General features: G+C 44.6%; 1 protein-coding gene across 1 annotated transcript in view; it reads right to left on the reverse strand.

Moving 5' to 3' along the window:
• Positions 1-27508, reverse strand: part of Stk39 (serine/threonine kinase 39) — a gene marked incomplete at its 5' end in the record, with an annotated part of 194716 nt that overhangs the window by 142077 nt on the left and 25131 nt on the right. The window contains 5 exon segments of the mRNA XM_060390333.1: positions 1979-2044; positions 2162-2210; positions 8980-9113; positions 11322-11423; positions 11746-11855. Coding sequence (XP_060246316.1) covers positions 1979-2044; positions 2162-2210; positions 8980-9113; positions 11322-11423; positions 11746-11855 — 461 coding nt within the window.

Raw genomic sequence — 27508 nt, forward strand, 5'->3', positions numbered from 1 at the left:
TAGGTAAAATAATCTTTTATAAGACTTTAAAAACAGGGGAGGAGCCTTGTACAGCGGCCAAGCATTTGTGCTGAGGCAGGAGAATCATGAGTTTGAAGCTCGCCTGGGCCACACAGTGAAACAGGAAGTGAAGGGTGAAAGTTGGTGGTGAAAGTGGTGGGAAAGAAAGGAGGGTGAAAGGGTCCCAGTGCTGCTGGGGAGCAAGGAAAGGCGCTTGAGATGGCGCAGACGTGGTAGGAAGGAGATGTCGCACGTAACGCCGATGTTGGAGTCTGGGGGAACAGGTGCAAAGACAGAGAGGCAAAGCACGGAGCCAACGAGCTCAAACAGTCCCGTGCAGATACTGACTATAGAAACCAGGGAAATTCTGACAGCTTTGTCACCTCTGGATGGCATTTTGGACATGTGACCAAAAGTCCCCAGGCTAGACTCCAACAACACTGAAGGAAGAGATTCAGGCTCCTCTCTCTGCCTCCCGTTAGGAGACCTCGAGCCTGCCAGGCCAGGCAATTTCAGATCCCGGCAGATTCTCTCTCACTAGTTGGAATCGCTGGCTTCCCCAGGCTGCCCCTTCCAACCTACGGCTAGACAGGCGAGAGGCCTGAAAAACTGGCTTTGATTAAGTGAAAGCAATAATAACCCCACGAAACCAGAAGCAATTAGGCCTCAGAACTATCTCCTCAGTGGAGGAGAGATGCTTATGGGGAGGGAGGCTCCCATTCACAGCTAACTGAAAAAAACTACTCAAAACTGAAGCTCCAGCTAAATGCATTTTGAGAAGAACGGTTTTTGAAACGTCAAAGCCTTGAAGTTGGTATCCACTTAACCTTGGGTGTGAGGAGATTCAGTATCCAAAGAACATCTGTCGGTTTCATTTACATCACTCACAATTCTGATTCCTCTCAGCTTTCTGTCTACAGCAGGAAACAGGGAGGCAAGCAAGAGACTTCCCTTTCTAAATCTGCAGGAAATATATTTTTAATTACTAGCGGGTGATACTAAATTTAAAGCCAAGTAACCAAACCGATGCTACCATTTATTGGATTTCATATATATCATAATGAAACCCATAACAAAATAACCCATAATAGATGAATACATACATAATTGCATGATATTTTAAAAAGCTAAAACCTAGGACTGAAAAATTGTAGGTAATCAAAACTGTGAACAAAGGTAGACTGGAAAAGGATCATGGATCTTTTATGAGAAATGAATTATAGCCCACAGATATCCAACCAACCTTTACAATCAAGTTTGGGGTTGGAAAATGGTTCAGTCAATAAAGACTGAGGGCCCGTGTCTAAACTGCCAGCACTGACCTAAAAACTCCAGGCACAGTAGGTACAGCCGTAACCATCGTGTTGGCTTGCACTGGGGCTAAGAGTAGGCATGACAAGTGCATCCCTGGAGCTCTCAGGCCAACCAGCCTAGTTGAGTCATAAGCTTCAGGTCCAGTGAGAGACACTGTCTCAAAAAACTGGTGGAGAGAAACTAAGGAAAGACACTTGCCATTGATCTCTGGACTCTACACGCACATGACCACATGCAAATCTACATGCGTGACTATTATTCCATACATCATTCCTACAATGCATGTTTTCTTTTCATCATTTCAAACTACATTTTAAAGTTGACTATTCCTTCTTTGTAAAACCACAAAAGAAAGTAATAGAGCTATCTCACTTCTCCAGTTTTTAAACCTTGCCAGCACCCAGTTTCTAACCTTCTGGGGTGGGGAGGGGAGCTGCTGCACAAAAAACTGCAAACATACAAGCTTCATACTGTTTCCATGCCCACACATGTAACAGCAACCTGAGGGAACCAGAGGGGAAACCCAGAGTGGTGAGGATCGGAGGATCTCGACACTGCAAGGCAGAGTGGGTGGGAACCTTCTTCCTGCTTCTTCACGGTTCTCAATTCTGGCTAGGGGAGAGGACCCTTCTGGGTGATGGGGTTGGGGAGGTGGAGAGCTTACCTTCTTGGCTCTTTGGGCTATGTCTGGCGTTCTTGTCAGCAGCTTCTCAATCAGGTACTCTCTGTTCTGAAAAAAATAAAAATAAAAAAAAAAGATCCCAATAGTTTAACACCAAATCAGAGACACGCAAGCTCACAGCCATTTCAAAATAGCAGACTGACTTGGGGGCTTTAAGTATGTTACCTTGGCTTTCTGGAAGAATTTGCATTTTAAAAGTTCTGCTGCTGTGGGCCTGAAAGATCAATAATAAATTAGAGTTGAAACAATCACCACATAGTAAATATACTGCCTTGATGCTACAGCTTAACCTTAGAGCATTTCTGGAAGACTAATCTTAGGGCAAGCAAAAGCAACAACTCAGTCAATCACAAGCTGGCACTGATTAAAACAGTGTCGGTTTTCTAGGTCTTTCCACACTGCTCTACTGCAAAACACATAAAGTCTTGGGAGTTAATGTTTGGGCACGATCAATTTTGCACCCTCCATTCTTATATTTGAGTATGCCAACCTGGCAGTTTCCGACAGCTGGCACACCAACTTCTGTGACCTAGGTTATTAAGAAGCCATACAAACTGCAACATGACCCTGTAAAAAGGAACTACAGTCTTCAGAGTTACTGAAAAGGGCTCACAGACAGAACTTGTGTGCCAGCTCAGTCTACACAGTTACTGAAGTGACTGTTTCAAGTGTATACGGACCACTGTCTTTCAAGGAAATGCAATAAGGCATGGTTTTTAATAAAATGAAAATTCACTTAAAAGTATTTCTGGATATGCCTATTTCCTTATGGCATCATGTGACCTGTTTCCTTCTGCTCTATGTCCCATAAACTTCAAGTCAGGTCCAGAAGGCTCAAAGAAGTTTCATCATGATTCGGAATGCTGACAAAGACTGCTCATAAAATTAGACATTTAGAAACATTTCAGATTGCAGAGTTTGGACAAGGGTTACATAACTGGTAGAGTTTTTAAATTCTCCAAAGTTCAGAAGACTCTGAAAGTCAAAATACATTTTGAATCTGGCCTCCTCACACTGTGTTTTTGAAGATATTGTCATGACCTGCACTGCAGTATCACAGAGGAGGTGACCATTAGGACAGTCCACTGTTAGTGACACCAAGTTTAACTAATGGGTCCCCAGGCCCCAAAGCTCAGCATTGGAAGGTCTGCTTTCCCCACAGCAATTAGCCAGTGTCCTGCTGAGTGTTGTCTTTCTCCTGTTGCTGAAAACATTGCCCTGTGGTTTACCCTCTTTGCCTTAAATATTTTGTGGGAGGTAGCAGAACACTGATTTCCTACTTTTAGCATTCCTTCTATGTTCACCTGACTATCGTCCATAAGGAATAGCTTCCTTTGCCAATAACTCCTTAATTAGGAATCCATTTCACATCAGCTTTCTCTATTTGTATCTGTTTAAAAAAAAAAAAGGAGGAACAAGGGGAAAAAGCTGCCCTAATACTCATGTGTATGAGAGTGGAGATGTTGGTCAACGGAGAAGCACTTGTCTAACATCCAAGCGGCTAAGTCCTACATTAAGAAAAGGAGAGGAGGGAGGAGGGAGGGAAAGGGCAAAGCAGGAGGAATTAGGAGGGAGAAAAAGGGGATTCATCATAATCTGCTGGAAGACAAGCCCCTCATCTTCCAAGAGGAACGAGGGGGAGATGAGGGAAGTGTTCTAGACCAAAACACACCTAAAATATAAAGCCAAACACAGCTTGTTACCCCTGATTAAACACTGGGTTTGAAAGAAAGCAGCGAAAATTACAAAAAAAAAAAAGAAAGAAAGAAAGAAAGAAAGAAAGAAAGAAAGAAAGAAAGAAAGAAAGAGAAAAAAAAACAGAAGAAAATATTTAGAAATAGATCTGTAAATTCACTACACAGAGGAAGCCTGTAAAAAAAAATTACTGTTCATTTTCTTAAGTGTGGGAAACCACCGTGACTACGCGAACAAAATGTAAATGTTAATAATGATGGAAGAGACTGAAGCAAACACCGAGCTCTTTTCCACATTTCCTACATCTTCTAAAAATCATATAACGGCAAACTGGAAGAGAGAAGAAGGCATCACGGCACATTATTCTCACAGGCTAGCTGCAGTACAAAGACCATTTTATGGAGACGAGGGTACAGATTTAGAAGTTGACCTTGTGCCTAAAATGATAGGTGGCTACTCCTACAGAACCAAGAGGCTTCACCAAGATGCCCACAGAGACCAAACTCAAGCAGAAACAAAACCACAGCAAGCACAGGCATAGGCCGCTATCTGCCTAAGCTGGAGTGAAAAACTGTGTTCTGTACAAAGACGATTTTTATCCTAACGGTTACCGCTCACTCTTTCCTGTGAATTTTAAGAATATTTAGCCCGAGCCAAACACCCACTACCACAGTTGCTAACTGATAGCTGCTTTGAGTAAATAAGGGTCTGAACAAAAAGAGAGCCGTATCCCTTGGCAAACTCAAAATGCACGCGTTTGCATCTTGTTTAAAAAGCAGAGAACTTGGGGATGAGAAAGGACCTAGCCTTTTTACGTGATGCATCGGCAGTACATTCATCTTGCTCGCCGGCCTGTGTTGCCTATCCTCAGAGGCAGGTTCTCCTGAAGGAAACCAAATCAAGCCTGGTGATGGCAAAGCCTCAGGGGCTGCCTCCACCCACCCCACACAAGTCTGCCCTCAAAACTATGATGGCGTCCTCACTTGTCTCTTGTTCGTTCGTGACAAAATGTACCCTGCTTTTTCTGATTCAAAACGTTTCCTACCCAGCATGCTCGTTAAGTCAAGAAACATCTTCAGGATCTCTCTCCCAGCTTCTATAAGGAGGATTCATTGCTCTGAACTTGGTGCCCGGGGAAACCTGCCTTTCCTCACTCCCCTTCTGTGTTTACCTCCATCTATGATGCTCAACCCTCTTGCTAGTTCCACTTGATCATGCCATGAGCCCTTCGAAGGCAAAGAGCCTATAGAATTCATTTCCGTTTCCCAATGCCCGGGACAGAACAGCAAACTACTATAGCTCAATTTCACACCCCAGGTGTGAAGTGACAGCGATGCTGGTAGACATTTGCACACAGGGCTGTAACTCCTGAGGCTAAGTTTAGCCAGCACTGAAGTCTAAGCATCTGCTCCACACAGTGAGGAAGAGATGCAGCAAGAAGGAGATCATGCCAGCAAATCAATGAGTGGGGACAGTGGAGGTGCTGAGGTGGGGACCCAAAATGATTTTCCCTTTCCTCGGCAACCCCTCATCCTCCTTCTGCATGCCAAAGGTCAAATGTTAAACCAAGGCAGAGAGAGGGCTGGACTGTGAAATGCTGGACTGACCTTGAGAAACAGAACTGGGAAAATTCTTTCCCTTCCAGAGAAAGGTCATTTCTATGGCAACCAAAAATGTAAAGGGGAAAAGCATGTTGCAGAAAAAAATCCTTTTCTCCCCACTCAATACCACCCTTATCCTTCACAAAGACACCATAAGGTTAGAAGGGGAAATAGCTTTAAAAAAAAATCTGTTTTTGTTTTTCTTTAATAGACACAACTGTTAAGTTGCAGGTCACCCTAATCCGATACAGAGAACAATTCGACAGCAGGTCACTGGGTGCTTTTGCACTGAAGTCAGCTGAAGTGTTCATAGCTTTGGGGTAAAATGTCACACATGCTAAGCTCCCTTCATGAGAAAGTAGGGGAAAGGGGAAGTAGAAGAAATGAGGAAAATGAAAGTGCGAGACAAGCAGAGGTGCTGCTGCCCATCTGAGCTTCCCTTTGCATGCTTAGTTAATTATTTATTGTCATTTTATGCTACGGAAACTACTGCTCCATGCTCACTGTGGAGCCATCAATCCTGCTTGTCTTGTAACTGAGTTCTACTGGAGCAGCGTTATCTTCCCTGCCACCTCCACATGGCTGCTATCACATCACCACCCAGCAATGTAGCAGGTAATAGAAACAGAAACACCGTTTTACAGGAAATGCTAAAATGCTACCCGCACCTGAGATAGTCCAGACTATGAATGACTGGATGATGTAAAATCCATAAAAACAACGCAGTATTCTGTACCAATGTGCTCAGAAGAAAATCTCTCACCAGATTCCTCTGATATGTATGGAGGGGCCAGAGCCCACTGAGACTCAGGAATCTCAAAGGATTCGGGATGAGTATTATGCAGTCTAAACAGTTCTCACCACATGCTTTAATAAATTCGAACAGCTTACTGACCTCAGGCAGAAACTGCTCTGCACAGCCCCACCCCCCGCCCCCTCAGCAACACTGTATTCCAGTCTAACTCATTTTGGCAGATTTATCTCTGTAACGTCCGCCCCCTTGGTGCTCAAAGTAAATGTTCACTCCTCCTATAGGTCACCAGCAATTAAGGGTATGTAATCTGTAAGATCAAGGCTCATTTTAAAAAGAGCAAGATATCCTGCTATGCAAATACAAGCAACTCCGTTAGGCTAAGGCGAAGCACAGACTTCCATGGGACACGGGGCTCCGACACCTTAGCTCCAAGTCACGAGGACAGTCCAGAGCCTGGCGTGTGAGCACAGGAGGGAATCTGTCCCGGTTATCCTGCCACTGTGCCTGTCGCCACTTGAGTCTCTTAGCAGCTCTGTGGCTTTGCTGCCTGCTCACGCACTCAGATTGCGGGGAGGTGAGCCAATGCAAGCTACACAGACACACAACAATCATCAGAGTTTGCTTTCAACTCCCAAAGCCGCTCGAATCTGGCTTCTGTTGCCACATATAAAGGTTCGTGTACAACTCTTCCTAAAAGTTTGAATTTACTTTGTAAGTCACACAAATGCGTACAGTGTAACAGTGCCAAATACATATATGTATATGTATGTATGTATGTATGAATTATGTATCACTAGCATAATCTAACTAGTATCTAAAATCACTGCAATTCTCGCAGCCAGGGTGGAGGCAAACTGCGAATGACAATCTCTATTTCCTGAGCTCTGAAGCCCGCCCCAGGCACTCTGCTGTCTGCCTCACATGTCACTTCACTGTGTCCTCAGAACAATCCTTTGAAATGAACATTACTAGACCCATTATACAGACCGAAAAACTAATTCGTGGAAATGAGAACAAAACCGAGCTAGGAACCCCATCCAGGATTGCAAAACTACCAGAAGAGAACAGAAAGAAAAAGAAAAATAACAGAGAAAAAAGCAGAAAGTCTTACACGACATGAACAGAGCAGAAGGGCAGAAGGGATTAAAAACCCTGGAAAAGCCATCATTTCAAAATGTTGGCATGTGCATCAATGCTTATTTGTAGATTTCATACTGACTTGTTTTAAATTACATGTTATATGAAAAGAATTCAACAATGTACTTTCTTCCATCCTCACAATCCATGATGGTTTCTTGTGTATTTATTTGCTTTTACTTTTCCTAAACTCCTCACATTTGTCTTCAGTGTCCATGTCTCCTCATTAAAAGGCAGAGCCTCTGGGGAGGTCATGGAGCACAACTATTCTACAGCTCTTTCAAGAGAGAACAGCTGTACAGTTCTTCCTCTCTGGTTCACTGTGTCTCACACACACGGAAGGAATCAGGCATCTGAACTCACACAGTGAATAAAACCTGGAAAAGTCTTTACTTTATTTATTTAGTTTATTAAGAGACAAAACTGGTCTGTTAAATATACTGCATGTAAGCCTAAATTATTTTGACCAAATCCCAAACCTGTCACTACCACACTGGCAATTCTACCCTAAGGAACCATTGTCTGGGCTGCGTGACATTCCTCACCACAGCCACTAGGTGGCTCTCAACTTGTTCCAGAATCACAGAGGCTGTCAGTGAAGACCTGGAACCAAACAGAAACTCAAGGCTGGCTCTCACCAGCTGCGGTGGCTTTGCAATGTCAAAATTTTCCCTCACGGCTAAATACTAGGAAAGGATAAGCAGAAGCTAAAGAACAAAGTTAATATCTAAGAGCAGTCTCGCTTTTGGGAGAGTAAAAAGTAAGCCCAGTGAAAGATCACTTGACATAGGAAGAAAAAAAAAATCCCTAAATATCAAACATAAGGACAAGAGAAATGTCGAGCAGAAGCAGTCTGTAGGGAATATTTGCAGGAAAAAATTTAAGGATTTGCAATAGCAAATCGTCACAAAGTACCACAAAAACTGTGCTAGGGCTAAAGAAGCATGCCCTAGCTGACAGTAATCGTGTGAGAAAGTTAAAAAGCTTAAGAAGTTACATGAACAGTTTACAACTAGAATAAAGCAATACCTTCTAACAAGGGGGATCCGTCCCTGAATGAGAGAATTCCAGAAGAAAAGTGATTATTATTATTTATTTTTAATCTAAGTACAGGTTGGCGCCTTGGGTGAACTATGACAGAGGACTGACTGTCCAGAGAGACACTGTGTCTCTGCAAGGGTCAAGGCTTGCCTATGATTTGCATCACTGAAATTTTCCTTTCCATGGTAAAGTACTCTGAGTTCCACTGTCAAGGCCAGGGGTATTTCAAAGTCACAGGATTAAAAAGGAAGAAACAGATTCAAAAACCAGTTGTTCCAGTGCAAGGCAGTGGGGTAAGAATACAGAGGAGACACTAAGTTAATTTAAAGCCATTTGCTTCCGCTTGCATGATTAATCTCTCTAGGTAAGGTTTTCTCTGCTGATAATCTTTTGAACAGCCCAAACAACTTGTTCTGCAACTGAACTGAAGCTCATGTAAAATTCAGTGACGGGCCTGGTTCAGACTAGAGCTAGCCGGATGTTCCTCTCTAGGAGGTCAGCTCCACCTACACAGTGCAGGATATGAGCTCAGCTTCTGGTTTCTGCTCTGTTCCCTTCGGTGACTGTGCCTACTCTGGGCAAGCAAGTTCAATTCTTCCTCCTCCTCCTCCCCCTGATGCTATGGTGTCTCTCCCTGCAGACTCAGGCTGACTCCCACTAACAGGATGGGATGGCAAACAGAGTTTCTCATCCACAAACACAGCTTTGTCAGAATTCAAACCAGGTTATCAGATCCCGCTCTGAGTGTGACATACCTTTTGGAAGGATCTTTCTGAAGACACAGTGAAAGTAACTTTCTGAAGGACTTGCCGTATTTTTTCATCATTTCTTTATCCTCTACTCCAGTTTCTAAAGTGGGTGGGTCATTTTGCAAAGTCAACATTAGCACCTGCAGCCAGAACAAAGGAAGAGATGGTCTCTGTTGAATGAATGATGACGGTACTTTCAGTTTTCACAAAAGCATCCAAGACTTTCCTTGACTACGTTATGAACATGCTTTTCCCATGATTTGAATGGTCCTGGGGTCGTGTACTGGAGGAACACACATTTCTTTGCAAATCTGCCCACACCCTCCTTTCCCTTTAGGGTTTTCCCATCGACAGAACTTATGAAATTTGCTCTGTGTGTTAATCACGATCTCTCAAAGCCACAGGGAAAATGTTTTCTGGGACATGGCTCTCACAGGACCTCAGGGAGCATGTCGCTGCAACGCAGGCTGGTTGGGAAAGAGCCGTGGCTGGGAGAGACCGGGACAGTCAAGTGTGAAGGCCATTCGTAAGCACAGAACCCGCCATACTCGCATACTCGGGGCTCCTGCAACCTATTAGCAACACTAAAAATAAAACCACACCTTCCCGGGAGGCACTGTGATTTTCTCTTAAGGAGAGAACAGAGTGAGGAAACAAACAGCTAAAAGGACTGGGTAAAAACTGAAGGAGTAAGATACTGATGTCCAGGATATAAATATGAGTTATAAAAAAGCTATAACCATATCAAAGTATGTGATACATGGCAGGCAGCAGAAACTACAGCTTCAAGTAAAAAAGGAAATAATTCATCTCTTTCACACTAAGTGCTTGCTGTAAAAAGCAAGTTAGGTGGACAGCATACTGCCGACCTACAAAATGAATAAAACTTCTTAGTGCATAAGTCGGCCCTAATTTATGCAAATGCTATACATGCCAAGACTCCTTTCAAACACTTTGAAACGTGTGAATAGATGAATGATAAAGGTGACTTGTTTGTGGAGGACATTGGTCAGGAAGAGAATGTGGGTGGACTGTGAGCTCCTGAAAAGGGTCCTGGTAGACTTAAAGCTAACAAGCGCCACCTCTTTAAACCCAGGTGGGAAAAACACGTGGTGACAGGAAGATAAAGAAACATAAAAATTTAAAAAAAAAATGGATTAAAGAGAAAGTCCTCAGAGTTCCTGTGGTATTTTTTTTTTCCATGAAAATCTCTTCTGTGTTTTACACTTCAATTCCAGATTTTCTGCTCAAAGTAAATCACAGAGTAAAGAGATGTGCAGACACGCTCTGTATGGCACCCATGCAAGCACACCACTGGCATCCGAACTGTATTAAAAATTCAGACAGACAGGGAACAGGGCGGGGGTGTAGCTCGGCAGGGCCGTATGCTCGGGACAGGTGAAGTCCAGGGCACAGTCACCAAAAACACCCTTTCAGTAAGAAACTAACCCCGCCCAAACTTTAACTGAGATTATTTGTGGCTGGTGAGATCAGAAGTGTTTGTTTTTCCTTGCTCTTCTGCTTTGCGCGTTCGGCTTCTCTACGATGAGAAAGTGCATGGGGGGTGGGGGGGGCGTGGCGCAGAGGTTGGAAACCGGCCAGGGGACAAAACCCAAGTCTCACATTCCCTAAGCACATGCTCTAACCCTAAGCTCCGCCCCGCTACCTGCTTCTTAGACCACTTTTCATCACTAGGTTTTAATTCTTTTAAGTTTTCTAAAAGTGAAAAGATGAAAAATAAAACCAGCATGGACCAGAGATTTGATGAAACGTCTTCCTAATTTCCACTCAACAACTGCAGCTTCAAAGCAAAATCAAGTTGGAGAAATTGGAAACACTGATCCTGTCTTGGAGGAAGGGCAGATAGAATAATAAAAACCTGAAAACAGTACCTAAAGTATATGGTGCTACAAAACACCATGACGCACTCACGTCAGATGAGCCACAACACCATACTCCGAGAGCAAGCGGAGAATGGGATGGACCACTTTCTTCTTAAAGAAATCTGAAATCTGTCTGCAAATGTAATAGTCCTCTAACATGCTCTTAGATTTTGTTGGGAGAGCTGAGACTGTCCTGCTCTTTCAAGAGTCGGTGACGTGCATCGGCTCAAATCCGCACCAAGTCCCAGAGCAGGGCACTGCCACTGCTATACTTTGTCAACTCGGTGCAGAAGAGCATGAGTCAGCCTTCAACTTGGCCGAATTCCCCCCCACTAACTCCCCCGAGTCAGCGAGGAAAATAAGCTTGCTCAGGAGAACTGCAGAACCCACGGCCCCACCTCCCACCGCCGCCCCCCTCACGCCCATCACTGTTCCAACCCAGCAAATCACTCCAGCAGTCATTACTTTCATTGGAGGGTATTTGTGGTAAGGCGCTGCTCCGGTTGCTAATTCAATGGCAGTTATTCCAAAACTCCACATGTCTGCCTTGAAGTCATAGCCTCTCACCTAAGAAAGAGGGGGGGGGGGGGGGAAAGATGAAGAAAAAGCACCCATAGTGATGTGACAGGCCCAGTCCACATTAGTACATCCATTATTGTGTCAGATACTCAAAGTACTATTTACAAAATTGCAGTGTGGTTTACTATGGGCAATCACGAATTCAAATCTACCACTGTATTATAAATTCTACTGCAGTGATTGACTGAAATGAAACGTTAACAGCTGCAGGGAATCAGATGTGTGTTATGTAGATTAATTAGACATTCTCTCTATAGATATATCAATAACATGTATTTACTACAACATTCAAGGCAACATTTATTTTTACCTGTTCCATGACTTCAGGGGCCATCCAGCACGGGGTACCAACAAATGTTTTTCTCACTTTGTTCCGAGTAACATCACCCCCTGTTGCTAAGAATGCACTTACCCCAAAATCTGCAGAGAAAAAAGATCAACCTTATTGTATGGTCTATGTGGCTTATGAAGTCTGCTCTTGATCTCAGCTCTCCCTGTTGGGCTTCAGGGTGGTGATGGGTGGCTGCAAACATGGAGCTTTCTCAGAAATAAGCCAGGGTTGTCCTACCATCTGCCATTCTCTCCACTGCAGAAAATCCTGTGAGAGGTAGCGGGCCAGCAAGCTTACCATACCATACAATGTTTTCTACCAAAAGGTACCAAAAAATCACTGTTTTTTTTTTTAATTACACTATCAATGAAAGCATAAACGCATTTCAAAAGCTGAGACTATAAAATGTCTTGGCTTTTATGTAGGTCTTTTATTCCTTAATCACTAACAAGAAAACCACTGGAGAAAGCAAGAGTAGTATGTAATATAGTTACTTTGATATTTTTATTGTGATTTTTTTTCTAGCCCATTTAATTCTATGTTATCAATGTTCAAAAAGTTACTTTCATAAAGAGAAATATGGATCCATTCCACATCATCATGCCCTAAACAGTATGTACTAATACCTTGGCCAGAATCATAGGAGCAAAGCCACATACCAGGTAACCAAAGCTCACAGCAAGCCTAGTTTTGTTTATATGCAACCAGCCACAACCAGGAAAAGCTGAGGCAGACAAGACTGGGTTTTTCCCAAAGTTTGCTTCCTGGGTAATTGTCATGAGTGCACAGGAATGATATGCAGAATAAAGTAATCCCTTCTTTTACTTCAGTAATTAGTGTGCGCTACATATGTGTGTGCGTGCATGCATGTGTAGGGGAGAGGATGGAACATATGAGTGTGCGCACAAGATGTACTTGCGTAGGACAGAGGACAAGCCTTGGGAGTTGCCTCTCTCCTTCCAGCATACTGAGGCGCCTTCTCCCGCTGTCCCTGCTGCGCTGCAGGCTGCAGGCTACCTGGCCCACAGGATTGCGGGTTTTCCTCCACCCCTGTCTGGCTGCTGGAGCACTGCGATTACAGATGCGCTCCCCCACCACATCAGGCCCTTACACACGAGTTCGTGGGGTCGAACTCAACTCCTTCAGGCTCATCTAGCAAGTACTTTTACCCAACGAGCCATCTCGCTGGCCAAAAACATCATACTTTTCATGGTGTTCATTATATAGTCAAACTTTGGTATGTGAGATTGCTTTGATATACTGGACAATGCATACGGACAAACGTGCAAAAATAATTTCCGTTGTTGACAGCAGTAAACTGCTGCTTACTAACGCTTGCTCATGTTTGCATATAGAGTAAAAGAGGTTTATAAATTAAAAGAACCAACTACTCAGGACTAGCACACTCCTTGGTAACAGCCATTATCAAGGATCCCTGGAGAGTGAAGTGTAGAAAGGTCAGGGTGCGGTGGTACATGCCTTTAATCCCAACACTTGGGAGGCAGAGGCCAGCCAGGGCCACATAGCAAGACCCAGGCCGTCTGCCAGAAAACGGGGGTAGACAGCACCTTAGCACAACGCAGGATACTATGCAGTGTGACTGCTGCAATGCTGCTTGGGTATAATTCTTTTTTTGCTAGTTCTCTTTCTTGACTGTCAGGAGGCCAGCAATTACAAAGAACAACCTCAAGTACAAACCTACACCAAAGGCATCCATGCGTTTTTTTAGAACAACACCACTGGTATGCACTGGTATGACTTAGCAATACTGTAATTAGTCCCATAAGTGTAAATAAGTTGTATCTATTTACAGTTAAACATATTTCACTCCCAACAGGATATCAGCTACAAGTAAATGAAATGAAAATTAAGAGATGGCAACTTTGTTCCATCTGCTGCTTGCATGTTACTCTTGAAGAAAAGTTGTGTTGGGATAATCTTTTTGTGTGCTGTGTAAAGGTTGTTTTTATATTCTTCAAATGCTGACTTCTGTACCCACAGAGAGTTGAGTACAGGCCAGACTTTGATATTGCTCTTTTTATGAAGCATCACCTGTCTCAGTATTTTGTAACCATCTTCTCCATCACCTTCTCATTGGTTTAATAAAGAGTTGAAGGCCTATAGCAAGGCAGGAAAGCATAGGCAGAACTTCCGGGCTGAGATAGGAATGCTGGGAAAGAACTGTGCGTGGGAGATTCACCAGCCAGACTTGGAGAAAGAAGCAGGTGCCAGGACAGAGGAGTGGTAACAAGCCACGTGGCAGAATGCAGATTAGTAAAAATGGGTCAATTTAAGTTATACAAGTGAGCTGGGAACAAACCAAGCCCTAGGACCAAGCTTTCATATTAATAAAAAGGTTTCATTGTTATTATTTGGGCAGGAGGCAGTTCCAGCCAGCCCAGCAATAAACTTTTATTTTGAAAAATGTCATACAATTTAATTTGCATAGATGGAGCCTACTCTAAAATTCTCTGAATGACTACACTGCAGTAGTTCACCAGAGAAGTCAAGAGAACTGTCCTTTGTAAGTACCTACTACCCGTGGCTAGAGAAGCTGACTCCTCTAAGGCTCTTAAAAATATAAACTGTAATTTGACTTATATTTCCAAATGAAGTTCAACAAAGAATTCAACACTATTTTTATTGAAATGATCTTACAATATGATAATATTAAATAAACAATGATATATATAATGGCTGCTTTTAGGAATAATTAGGTTCTTACACTAAAGGCACTGCAGGATGTGAGACAACTAAACTACAGTTATTATTTTTTAATTCCTTAAAATTCTACCTGCTTACATTATACACTTGGAAAGCTAGAGAAATAGCTGCGAAAGATACATGGTAGCAATTAAATATTGACAATATCTCTTCAATATATCTTCCATGATTCACATGAGTCACATACTTATTCACAGCCTCTGCTTAGAACATCTACTTTAAAGTCAAAAACAGATGGTTAAATGTCTTTACAGCTCAGGGAAAAGAAATTCTAGAAGCAGAAAACGCCAATCCTAAACTCCACTCACCAGTACAACCACAGAATAGTTTACAATTTGCTCCTGTGTGTGGCTAATGTGTATTCAGAACTATTTATCCCTACTAAGAACAGGGCCTTTGACAAAAGAACATAGTGTACTTATACAAACAGGAAAATCAGTGCATTCTGCTCTGTCCAGACCGTGCACACGTGACAGTGACAAGTGGGTGAGACTAGTAAAGATAAGCCCTAAGTTCTCCTAGGGGCACCGGCATACAGCTGAAAGCAGCCAGACACACTTGGGTCAGAAATCATGCACACTTTTCTGGCAGTCAAATGCTACACATGAATTCAGCCATCCCTTCTTTGTGCTTTTGCAGGACATGGGTAAACACCACTGTAAGGGAAAAGCCAGGAAGATGCTGTCATCTTAGTACAGGAAGGTTCCAAACTCTCTGAATCCATCTGCTCTTTTCTTTGTCCCACGGTCAGGTCCTCAGTTTAAGCCATCTTTACTTTGTGCTAAGAGTCCTGCGGTAGCTACCCTCCTGAATCCCCATCTCCTGCTCCCTCAGAACCAGGCTCAAGCAAGAAAAGAGGCCCCCGAGGCCTCCTTAAAAGACTGGAATGACGTTAGAGCCCTTTAACCAACACGTAAATATCAACCCCTTCCTCTCCTGCACCATCGCTCCCTGTTCCCACCTCCACCAGAACCTCCTGCCCCACCAAAGTGTTTTCCTCCGATGTCAGTAGCTCCTAGCGTCCCCGGTGCTGCCTCTACATGTGATGCCTGCTGTCAGCAGCAGGGTTCCCTCCACCGTTTGTTCGCAGGCAGACCTAGCAAAGGGCATGCTACCAGACAGGCATCCCCGGCATCTTGATCCTTGGATCTGCCTACTCTGTCCAGTATCATCTGAGACACTTTGTCATCGTCCTAGATGGATGTGTAAGTGGAAAGCGTGGAGAGGATTGGTAGCATTGTAGTTACCTGATTTTGAGAGCACCACATGCTACAAGACAGAAGGCAGATGTCAGTCACAGCATGCAAGATCAGCGCCAGCACACACCTCAACTACATGACTTGGTACCTTCTTGAACCTTTGTTTGTTTGACTGTATTTATCATTTAGGTCTAGTTTTCTTTATTGTTGTTTTTGTTTGTTTGTTTTTCTAGATGGGGTTTCTCTGTATAGCCCTGGCTGTCCTGGACTCACTTTGTAGACCAGGCTGGCCTTGAACTCACAGAAATCCGCCTGTCTCTGCCTTCCCAAGTGCTGGGATGACAGGCATGTGCCACTGCATCCGGCAGGTCTAGTTTTCTTTTGCTTTCATTTTATAAGTTTATCCTGCTTCCTCTCCCCATATATAAATTTTCCTTAGGGTGACTGACAACGTACTATTCTCACCTTTTAACAAACAGCATAAGGGAGCCATGGAAGAGGATCTGCCACCAGCATTCTTCAGTGGCTGACATGAAATATGAGTGAGAAAAATCTGCTTCCAGATCTTAAGATGTTACCATCTCCTGAGGGATAAGACATGAAATAATACACGCCGACACCACACGTGGAACCCAACATCATGGTGTCTGTGTGGGAGAACACGCAAGCTGTAACTGTCACCAAAGACAATAACCAAAGTGGGCCTTGGTCCTGGCCTTGAAAATGAGGTAAGGAGTTGGCCAAGTAAGCTACCAGGAAACCAGTTCCAGCAAACGGCAGAGTGTGGGCAAAGCACAAGCTTGGATGCAAGATGAAAAACCCTAGCAGCTTCAAATGTCAAAAAAAACGCAAGTGTCCACAGGGGCTGTGGGAAAATAGAAAGGAGGCCATGTCCTGAGAGCCACAGTCCCTGTGACTAAGGACACTTGATGCTCCTCAGCCTTGGTGCTCTCTCAGCAGCCTCCCACCCAGCTCTCAAGCCAGCTTCTGCCCCTCAGCCAGAGCCCAGAGCAGAGAATATCCAGAGAGGAAGCCCACACCTGCTGCTGCTGCCGATTTCCCAGTTCCCAGAGACAACAAACACCAGCTTTCTCTTTTCTCTCTTTACGGAGAAGCTTCTTTGCTCTTTTTGTTGTTGGCAACAAATCCATATTAAAAAAAAAAAAAAACAAACAATGGGAAAAGGCAACTCCTCCTGCCTGATTTAGCCTACAAAATTAGTCTGCCAGCCGTGCTGTTACCCTGTCTAAAATCAGCACACTCAAGTGTGATATTCTACTTTAATACAATAATAACCCAGGGGCTCGCCTGGCCTCCTGATGATAAAGGCCTAGGAGGGGTCCCGGGGACCCCGAGTTACCCAGGCATCTACAAGCATTCTTATTCTCCATTTCTAAGTGAGAGTGAGGTATAGACTCCAGGGAGGTATAAGGGAAAACCTTACAACGGTTTATTGGAAGCTGGAAAAAAAAATGGCAGGTTTCAGCACAGAAAAGTTGTTATGCATTTGAGAGCTTTTCTTCACCTTGCATTAAAAAAAAAAAAAATCCCAGACAGGCCCAAATATAGACTTACTTCCTGGTGTTTCTCTGTAGATTTGGCTTACTGAGGCCAAAAAGAAGGACAAAGAGGCCTGTGTGTGGATTCTTGGTGTGCGCCTGCTACAACAGAATTTCTCACTCCCCTACAGGGAGTGTGACCAGGGGTTTCTCTGCGCTTACAGGACAAATTGGGGCTCGCTTCCTAATGAATGGCAAAATCAGTCTGAACATCAGTTTCATTAAGAGTTAGGAAGAATTCTACTACGTCAGCAGCCCTTGCCTGACACATCCTCAGCCCCGCCAGCCTCTTGGCTTTCCTGAGCTCCACAGGTTCCTGAAAAGGACAGACCCCAACAAGCACATAAAGTACACTGTGGCTTAAATCATTACTACACAAACCACATAGCAACAGATATGAAAACAGATGCTACGGTTCTGTTAGGAACCAACTGTAGAATATGTTTTTAACAATGTATCTCATGTTTCTTGTGCTATTTGTACTGGGATGTCAGTCAGCACTTAGAGGATCCCATTCCTGCTCGGTCCCCAGTGGGTACAAGGCCTCGGCCAGGAAGAGTTGTACTTCAGACATAACGGACCTACCAGGGAGACCAGAAAGGAGAAGATACATCAACGAGTGGTCTTTGCACGAGCCAGAAAGTATAAATAAAAGAAACACATGACACTTAGCTGTCCCTCCACCCCATTTCTAAGACAGGGAAGAAAAGCAGGACCAGGGAGAGCCATGGCTTCCACAACTACAGGGTCAGGCGGGCCTCTTCCAAGTGTGGTCCAGCCCACAAATTCCACAGAGATTATTCTTCCTAAAGTATAGTTCTGACCTTGGAACTCTGATCAGCTCCCCTGCCCCTGTACCACTGCCCCAAGACTGGCACTGGGGAGTGAGGAAGCTCCTCCCAGACCCGAAGTCAGCATGCCTGCGGCGTCACCCTGCTTCCAGTATTACCTCTCCCCAAGGTAAGCCTTCTAATTGTCACAAAAGCCAGCCAAGTGCCATTGAGCTCCTTTAACTACCAAATGACAGCTTCTGTTTTACTTTTCTAATGAGTGATGAAATGTGGTCTTTGTCTACCCGTTTATCTTTGCTTATGAATTAAATCACAGCAACTTCTCATTTTCCTGGAGCCCTGCCATCATCAAAATGTCATCAAGCCTCCGGGCACTGACAGCCAAGCCAAGTCTAAGTGGAAACCCCAGAGGCCGCAGCCTCCTTCCTGTAGGCTGGGAACCTGCAACCCAAGAACAGAGGAGAGCTTGGGACAGCACTTCCCCCCCCCCAAAGGTGGCAGAGAGACACTTCAAGTGTCCAAGGGAGCATTTGGGCACTATACCTCTGCGTTCCTGAGCGTCCCCACCCCCACCACCACAGCAGAACCCAGGCACCACTCTAGGGGCCAGGAGCAGAATTCAAGCTAAGATCTGGGACATCAGCAACCTACAATTATCTACTGGGCTGATTTCCTTCCGTAAAGGGTCCCACTGTGCTGGGGACAGTGTTCCCTCTATCCTGACAGCCCCTGTTCAGTGCACCCACTGGAATGAACCTAAATGCCCCAAGGCCCATGCACAGTGACTGCGGAGTCTAGAGTCCTCCTGGGACACACACTGCTGGGTCACCGCTCTGCTTTGTCACCTCTCCTGCTCCACCGCACCCTGGACTATTGGCCATCCCCCAAGGGATGGATCTAAATGGGTCTAAGCCAAGCAGTGATGGGTTCCTCTGCACCAGTGAACGGCTCTAGCCTGTGAGTGAGATCCAAAGGGGATCTGTGGGATCCCTCATGTTCTTGCAGGAAAGTCTGCACCTAGATGGGTTCCTTTGCTCCCCAAACTCCTCTTTCTGTGCAAGGCTTGATTTGGAGAGCAACAGCAGCCCAGGGAGAAAGATACACTCCAACACACAGCACAAAAAGGAAGGAAACAGGCAGGAGTCCATGAGCTTCACAGAGCTCCGAAGCAACTGAAACCCTGTGCCTAAGATTCCTGGATACAGGAGCAGGTCCAATGTCTTTGATGCTTAATCTCCCATTAGACAACAACTCTATGATTTGTACCCAAAGGCTTAACTTTTACAAGAAGGCTCCTGTCTTCCTCCAACCCAACCATGTGCACTGGAAGACTTCCTGACTGCCAAGAGTTAATCATTACATCAAAGACCAAATTTGTTGCAATCCCCAAAAGGATTTGGTTTAAAAAAAAGTTTAGTATGCATTGCAATTTTCAATTATAAAACAGCTCCAGTATTAGCACAGCTTTTAATGCCAAGGGCATAAATCAAAATGACAAGTGCAGAAGCATCTCAAGGGGCACATGCTGAAAGCAAATTCTAACTTTTGGTTGCTATCTGGAGCAATAATTTCACAACCTTGACCAGAACAACACGCTTCTAAGAAATAGAAAAGAGAGCTATCTTCAAAACTCTATGGTCTGAACCCTCAGAGTGTAGCCCACAGACTGAAATGAGCAGTGTCGCCTGGGAGCATCTCAGAAAGGCAGGCCTCACTCAGGTCCCAGAGCGGAGCCACTGGACAGAATCTGCACTGCAGCAAGTTGCTGCCCGCTGCTGACTCAGTGAAGTTGGTATTTCCTAGCCAATCACTGTGCCTGGGGACCTCGCGACCCCACTGCACAGTAACTCCCCAGCTTCCCTCATTCAGCTTAGATGAAAAGAAGCACAGCCGTGAGAAGAGAACATAAGGAAAAGCATGTATGAACAGAAGGCCACGTATTTTGTGATGCAGTAAGTCCAAGGGAGATACAAAGATTAACTACATGTCCAGTGAATGGCCTAATTCAGCGCCCCTTAACTATGTCCATTTTATCAAGAAGACCAGGCAGCTAAGAACAGCCACCCCTCTTCAGAGGATTCCGAATCTCTTTAAGTTTATAATCATGTTGCTGTTAACTGTCCATCGCTAAAGGAGAGGCCGAAGTACGGGAGAGAAGCTGTGGTGGCTATTTTACGCACAGAAGATTGCAGTCTGATCATTTCTTTCCCACTCATGAAGACGCCGCTGAAATAAAGGTAAAATGTCGTCTTATCAAAGCAATAACCCTGAAGCCGCTCATCTTTGAAGGGAGTCAATAAGCATGCTGGGAACTGATCTACAAATAGTCATCAACTGCTTACATGCCACCTGTCCTGCTCCAGAGAGACTGGTGCCTGTGGGGTTCGGGGGAAATGCCAGAATCTTCTCACCACCTCACTCGCTGCTGACCTCTCACCTTTGCCTCCCACCAAACTCTTGTCTTTCATTCTGCTTCTACCTTCTTACAAGCAAATGGTGCTCACTGAGTACTGGTCTGGCTTTACTGGTTGGGGGCCCTATCCACAGGATAGCATCTGAGTCATTCACAGTCCAAAAACATGATCCTGTGGAATTTCCTGAGTCTGGGCCCTGGAAGGTCACTTGTCAGCTGCTCTGGACAAATGTACAGTCCCCATCCATGAATGCAAGAGGGCCAGTCCTGATGGTCTTTGAAACATCAGATGGTGCTGATTTTACAACGTTTTCTGATAGCAAAATGAAAAAGAAATTTGATGACATCTCTTTTCATTCCGTAAAGGAAAATTTAACAAAAGGCAAGACTACCTATCCATAGGGTATCATCTGGGTAGATTCTCAACATTGTCATCAACCATTTTCCCTCAAGTGTGGCTAAGAAACTAGTCTTAGTTGAAGGTCCAGCTATGTTGAAGGTCCAGGCAGAAGCCAGTCTTGTCCTGTCAACTTTCTATTAAATATGACACTTGAGCCAAGGAAAATCCAGTGAACCAGTGAACAGGGCTAATTGAAATATACTCTGACAATGGTAACTGTAGACAGAAACTAGGCTTAATCACATCCTCCGTGCCCAAAATGACCCTCAGATTTGCACGCTTTAAAACAGGACCAGAAACATCTTTAGTGATTACTGTTAATGAGGAGCCACTCAAACATTCTGATACAAGATCAGTCCTTGGAGATCATGTTGTCAACTCTCCTTATTTTCCATCTGAGGGAGCTGATCTCCAGAACAGCTGACCTGTCAGGAAATACAGAGTTAAAGTTCCCCTGGGAGGTCCTGGTGGGGGCTCTGTAGCAAACGCTGCAAGGGCAGTCTGGGGATCTGAGAGAAATCTGCTTGCATGACCTTCTGACTGACTAAACTTCCACACACAAGTCTCTAACTGTTCGCCAGGCCTGGCTCCCTCATCTCTGAAGCCTACTCTGCTGAGCTTGTTGGCACTGCTCTGAGGTAAATACTTTATACAAGTATCATTTCCAAAGCCAGAGTCACACTTCTGAAGTCACTGGGGTCCGCAGCTGGCCACGTGCAAAAAGACAGGCGCATGTATCTTAGATCAAATATTAATACTTCTAAATTTCCAATGCAACATTTATAGACCCGCAGGTGGTCTTTTTGCAGGCAAAGCCCTACTGAACTGGCTCGATTATCAGAAGCTTCTAGGAAACCACAACAGTCTATCTGCACACTTGAAAGAAGACAGCCCTGTGGGAAATGATGAAAATAGCCCCAGTTGCCACAAGTATTCAAAGAAACAACTGACATCATTTCCGCAAAGTTCTAAGAAGGATTAATTGAGGATAACAAAATATTCAAAGAATCTGCAGGGTTTCAAATGTGCTATAAGGAAAAATCCCACATTTAAAACAACTAACTATTAAGAGTATTCACTAGACTTGATGGCTCAGTATTTTTTATCTATACTCGTGACTTATCAAGTTCTCACTCTACTAGCCAGCTAGTCTAGCTGAGCTCCAGGCTCGGTACAGATCTTGTCTCAAAATGATAAGGTGGGATGGGAGAGAGGAAGACACCCCACACTGACCACCTGCTCCTCGAGGGCATGTGCGGGCAAGCACAACCATGAAAACCCATGTGCACGCACATGCATAAACCATAAGTTAAAAGGCAGATGAGGAAGGTACTTAAAGCTGACCTATGGCCTCCAGTCACATGCACGTACAAAAACATGCACCTGCCTGTAACATGAACAAATGCATATGCCACACGTAAATATATGTAAGTCTACTATCTCACAGTTAAATGTGCTGTGCCTCCAACGCTTGCGCTATATGCTTGTGCCAATATTTCTACTGTATGACACTGTCAGCTCATTTACTGTGTGTAAATGCTTTATTAATACGCATCAGCTAGTCATTTAAGATGACACTGAGCCCAAGCATCTAATGCTTATTTTTTGCCAAGGGCAGAATAGACTATAACAAATAAGAAGCCAAAATATAAATGAAAAAAAATTAGTATACATGTGGACTCAACTTTATTCTTTCGATTAAACACTCTTGTTTTGCCCTGGCATCTATAGTTTTTGATAATATATGAAACTTAATGGTGATTAGAGTCCTGAAAGAAGGAAGGAACGGAGAAAAAGAGGAAGGAAGGCAGCAAGGGAGAGAGAGAAGGAGACAGAATTCCATCTACTTCCCCGACGTTCACCTCCGTCGCTACTTGAGTTATTGCCCAAGCTAACGCCAGCCGCTGCTAAGGGTGGAAGCTGCCTACAATCTCTCCCCGATGACTGTACAGATGGGATAGAAACCCAAGCTTCCAGAACTGATCACATCCTTGGCACATGCTAGAGGTCTCACCAAATATTAACACCTATCAAGATCCCCCAAGTCAAGAAGTTCAAAATCCCCCAAGTCAAGAAGTCCAATCAACTTACCACTCACTGTCCTTATTTACTTAATCAAAAAAAAGTTTTTTCTGAGATTTTTCTTATCAATAGTCAAACTGTAAGTTATATAATGACAAGCTATCCTTAAATCTCACAAGTATTGCTGACTACAAAGCAACTATTCCCACCAAAGATTCTAACTCATCTATGTATTCTAATTTCTAGGCACACCCAATATCCCTTGTTTTCTTTGATTCACTCTCCTCTGATTCCATTAATCATTTAATCCATGGTTACCCAGGGCAAAGCATACCCCAAAACAGAGAAAAAACTTTTTTTTTTTCATTAAGAAACTATCCCTGATGGGGAGCATTGGCCCACCAACTACAATCCCTGTACTCAGGAGGTAGAACCAAGATTGTGAGTTCAAAGACAGCTGGGAAACAAATGAGAGCCCATCCGTACAAAACAAAAACCTACTTTCAGCTTTGGCAGGAAATGCAACTGTGTGTGTGCCTGGATATCTCAAACACTGTCCCTTCTGCCTGTAAGCTGGTATGTAGGCTTATTCAGTTGATCTATCAGCTCTGCCTATACCATGTCTCCCAGTCAGACCACATTCAACAAACCTTCCTGAACCCCCGTGTCCTGCATTTCTACCTTTGGGAGGTACCTGGTTTGGAATGAAGAGGGAAAACGAAAGGCCAAATTTCTCTACAGCACCATGGGCTAGAGCAAGTTAGAGCGTGCAGAGATCACGACCACGTTCAAACCTCTTGGGGGCTCAACCAAGGGAGGCTGGGTTAGTGAAGGAAAGGATGGGGGAGGAAAGGATGCCGGGAACAGAGCTGTAGGACAGCTGGTGTTAGCAAAGTGAAGAGGGCCCTGAGGAACAGAAGAAGTACTCGCAGAGGAGACACGGCCATGGGCAGGCCCGTCTACAGCTTCTTGAGGAGCTTTATGTATTCCACCCATCGGCTTTAAACTGTATCCAGGAAGTGACATGGGAAGTACACAGTCAAGTCTTCCCTTGGGTGACAATGGGGAAATGATGGGTCAAACAAAGGGGAACAGCAAAGGGACAGGGCAGGAGGTCGGACAGAGTGCGTGGAGCCTTGTCCTTTAACCATCTCCTAGTCATCTTTCAACACTGCAAGTAAGTGAGGTCCCTGCCCCCTTTTCCCACACACCGGTAACAGCTGACTGGAAAAACAGAATGTTCTAACTGGGCTCTGGTGTTTTATTATCACAGCCACGTATGGACTACGTGGTTATGGGGTCAGAATGTTTCACCGGGTTTCAAGCAGGCTTCCCAGTCAGTGTCAGAGCCCACACGCTGGGCCAAGGTATCAATAAATATGACACCACCAGCAATTACTCATTGAGATTCAGTTCCTTTCAGAGTATGCCCATCCTCACCAAAGGCTGCTTCTGGAACAGATCAAGTCTCCACATTACCTTACTGCGAGCATCAGCCTCTCTTTCCCACAACACAAGAAACATCTCAATAAAAACCTGTAGGCACCCCCATCAAAGCCCAAGGAAGACAGAAGGAGCACAAATAACCCAGCGGACGTGGGTTTAAAGCTTCAATCACACACTCTCCACTTTCTCCTCGAGAATGAAGCTAGTGCACTGAAAGTAAGTTCCTTCCCAAGCTTCTCTGGCAGTATTTATCAGAGAGATTTCAGTGTTTGAAACACGGACAGAAGCTGCCCATGGATGTAAGGACTAAAAGAATATCATCTCCCTCCCAGGAACCGAAGTATATGGAAGTCAGACTGGAACACTCTGTGGCCAAAATGGGATGCACTCAGGTACCTTCAGGCTGGTGTGAGGGCGAATTTCCAGTATCTTATGCTGCTTAGCTCAGTACCATTCAAGAGAAAGCCCGGAGATGGGAAACAGGCCTTCACAGACAGCAGTGCAGTTTGTGACTGTAAGACTAACCACAAACTTTCCACCAGGAAACGTAACGGCAGCCGAAATCTGTTTCTCAATGTTCGCAGGGCTGAGAACCTGACACCAGGTTTTCCATCTGGCGTGGTCTTGATCTCTGGCCATTCTACGTCACCTGCCACCTGCGGGGTGTCTTCCCGCCATGGGAGGCATCTCTTCAGAATAAAAGCCTCTCTTTACAGGCTAGTTTACAGCCACTTACGCCCATCACAAGCCTGCGTGCTGTCACTACTCCTATCGGTAGTTATAAGTCCTGACATGAGTTTACAGGGGACAGAGAGACAAACTGACCGCAGTGTGCATAATTCCCAAATGGCAAGTGCATGCGCACGTATGAGCATGACATCTGTTATATAAAGTGTAGCATTATGTATCAGGAAAGGCCTTTGGAAATCATGTCTGTAAGGCTGTGATGGTGACACATGCCTTTAATGCCATCCCAAAGTGACCTGTACAGTATTCTTTTCTGTTTGCTCAAAATAATCTCTCTCTCTCTCTCAATCACGAATTCTGGACAAACAGGCTTAGTCACTTGCCAGACAAGGCACTGAACTTTCCGTGACAATATGACAGAGCATCAAATTAGTAAATAAATGCCATGCTGTGGGAAAAGCATGACTTCCAAATAGCCACACCCCCTTTTATCCTATGGTAAACCCTACTTGTTACCAAGACACCCAGTCCAAGTTCATTGTGAGCAGAATCATTGGCGCAGAAGATGGAAAGCCTTTTATTTAATCCTGAGGGGGCTTTCCATCCCTGGATTTTAATCATGACAACAAAGCTGACTTTTACCAATTTTTTTTTTCTTTTTCAACAGTTTCTCTGTGTAGCTCTGGCTGTCCTGGAACTCGCTCTATAGACCAGGCTGATGTGTCACCATCGTGCAGCAGCTTTTACCAATCCTTGGAGTGTTGTGTGGTGTCACTTCCAAGCTTAACTCTACACCAAGAGACACCGAGGACAGTTTCTGTTTTCAAATCTTACCTGCAATTCAATTTGGAGGAGCAAGGAGGAAGATGCTGGGCATACTGTTCCCTGACCCAAAGTAGGTTTACAAAGAGGCACGGAAAAGCTGGTGACAGCTCAGTTGCAATCTGAAACTGAAATCATTTAAGTCATGATTTAAATCACTTAAATCATGTAGTGAGTGGGTTCTTCCTGGAAATCCCACAGATGGGGAGCTGAAAAACTCTAGAGTCAGAAGGCCAGAACCTGAAGGTGGCCTCCAGCATGTAGCCTATATTTGACCCATGTGATGTCTTTTCTCACTCTGTCTCTTTGCCTCTGGTCTTTAAAACAAACTACGAGCTCCTTCCCCATGAGCTATGACAAGGCTGAGTGTGTCCATTAGACAGTTAGAGCCTAAGAGCTGGCCTCACATACAGGAAACACAGAGTACACACTGGCTGCTGAATTCACATCCAGAGTCAGTAGAAATGCATGTGCCTCCCAATGGCTTGCACCACTGTAAACAGAACTAAATATGAACGCCTATTCACCATGCTTTCTAGGTGCATTACATAACAAAGCCGGGGTTGCCCATGGCGGAGTCTGGCCCCTGATCTTCCCTTGGGTAACAGAAAGATCTGGAAAACGGGGTTCACCTGCATAACAGATTGAGTGGCTTCTTGGCATGAAGAATACATTACACATAATATATTCAAAGAAATATGTAAAAATTAAGCTCCTCTGTAGAACTTTTATTTTAAGAGACATCCTGAGGATACAAGGAAACACAAAGAAAAATGGGCATGACCAGTCTGTGTACAAGCAATCACTATTTGTTCAAACAGAACATCAGGTAACAAGAGAATGCTACAGCCTTTGTGCCTTGTGCCACTGCTTTTGTCCCTCTAACCCACCTACCTCCCTCATAACCACACCAAAGAGGACAGCCAGGAACTCAAAGCCCAGTTCTGAGTTCCGTAGGTCCTAGTTTCTGTTTAGCCAGTGACTGCCTGGCCAGGTTCAGTGATCTGGTAATGAAATGAGAACAGCATTAGCAGCACCCTGTACCCAGACAGCACAGGAAACGATTTTTAGAGCAATAACCTTACGTTTATACCTCCAATTTTTTTAAGACTTTAAATTCTGCCCAAACCCAACACTGCGCTCAGTTCAGAGAAGGGGAGGAAATTAAGGGTGAATTCTAGACATGTATAGCACCAAGGGTGTAGGGACTGCTGAGTAAATGCCTGCTGGGCCTCCCTAGGCATGAGGGGTAGGACAGCCCAGTTCACTATGTAAAAAGCCCAGCAGGAAACAAGGAAGAACTGCAAAACAAAAGTCTTCGCTGTGTACCAGGCACACCCAAAGCGCACAGCTCTTCACACCCCGACCCAGCTGGTCCTCAGAGCCACCAAACACAGGTTCCTTCCACAGGTGTCCTCATGAACCCAGCGGCCCCCAGGGCCACAGCACTCCCACCACCACTCATGATAGACAGAGAACGTTAAGGTCTGGGACAGACAGAAAATGTGCGTGAGGGGGAAACTCTCCGAAGATCCCAACTGAGAGAAAGCAAAGGACAAGGTGTTCCAGACACCCCAGAAAGGGCTCAGATCGTTAATCTGACAAGAATAATGAGATGGGGTGACTGGCGGGGTGCCAAGTGGCAGAGCAGAGCAGGGTTGACCTGTCCTCGCACTTCA

Source organism: Meriones unguiculatus, chromosome 8 (genome assembly GCF_030254825.1).
Source record: "Meriones unguiculatus strain TT.TT164.6M chromosome 8, Bangor_MerUng_6.1, whole genome shotgun sequence".
NCBI lineage: Eukaryota > Metazoa > Chordata > Mammalia > Rodentia > Muridae > Meriones > Meriones unguiculatus.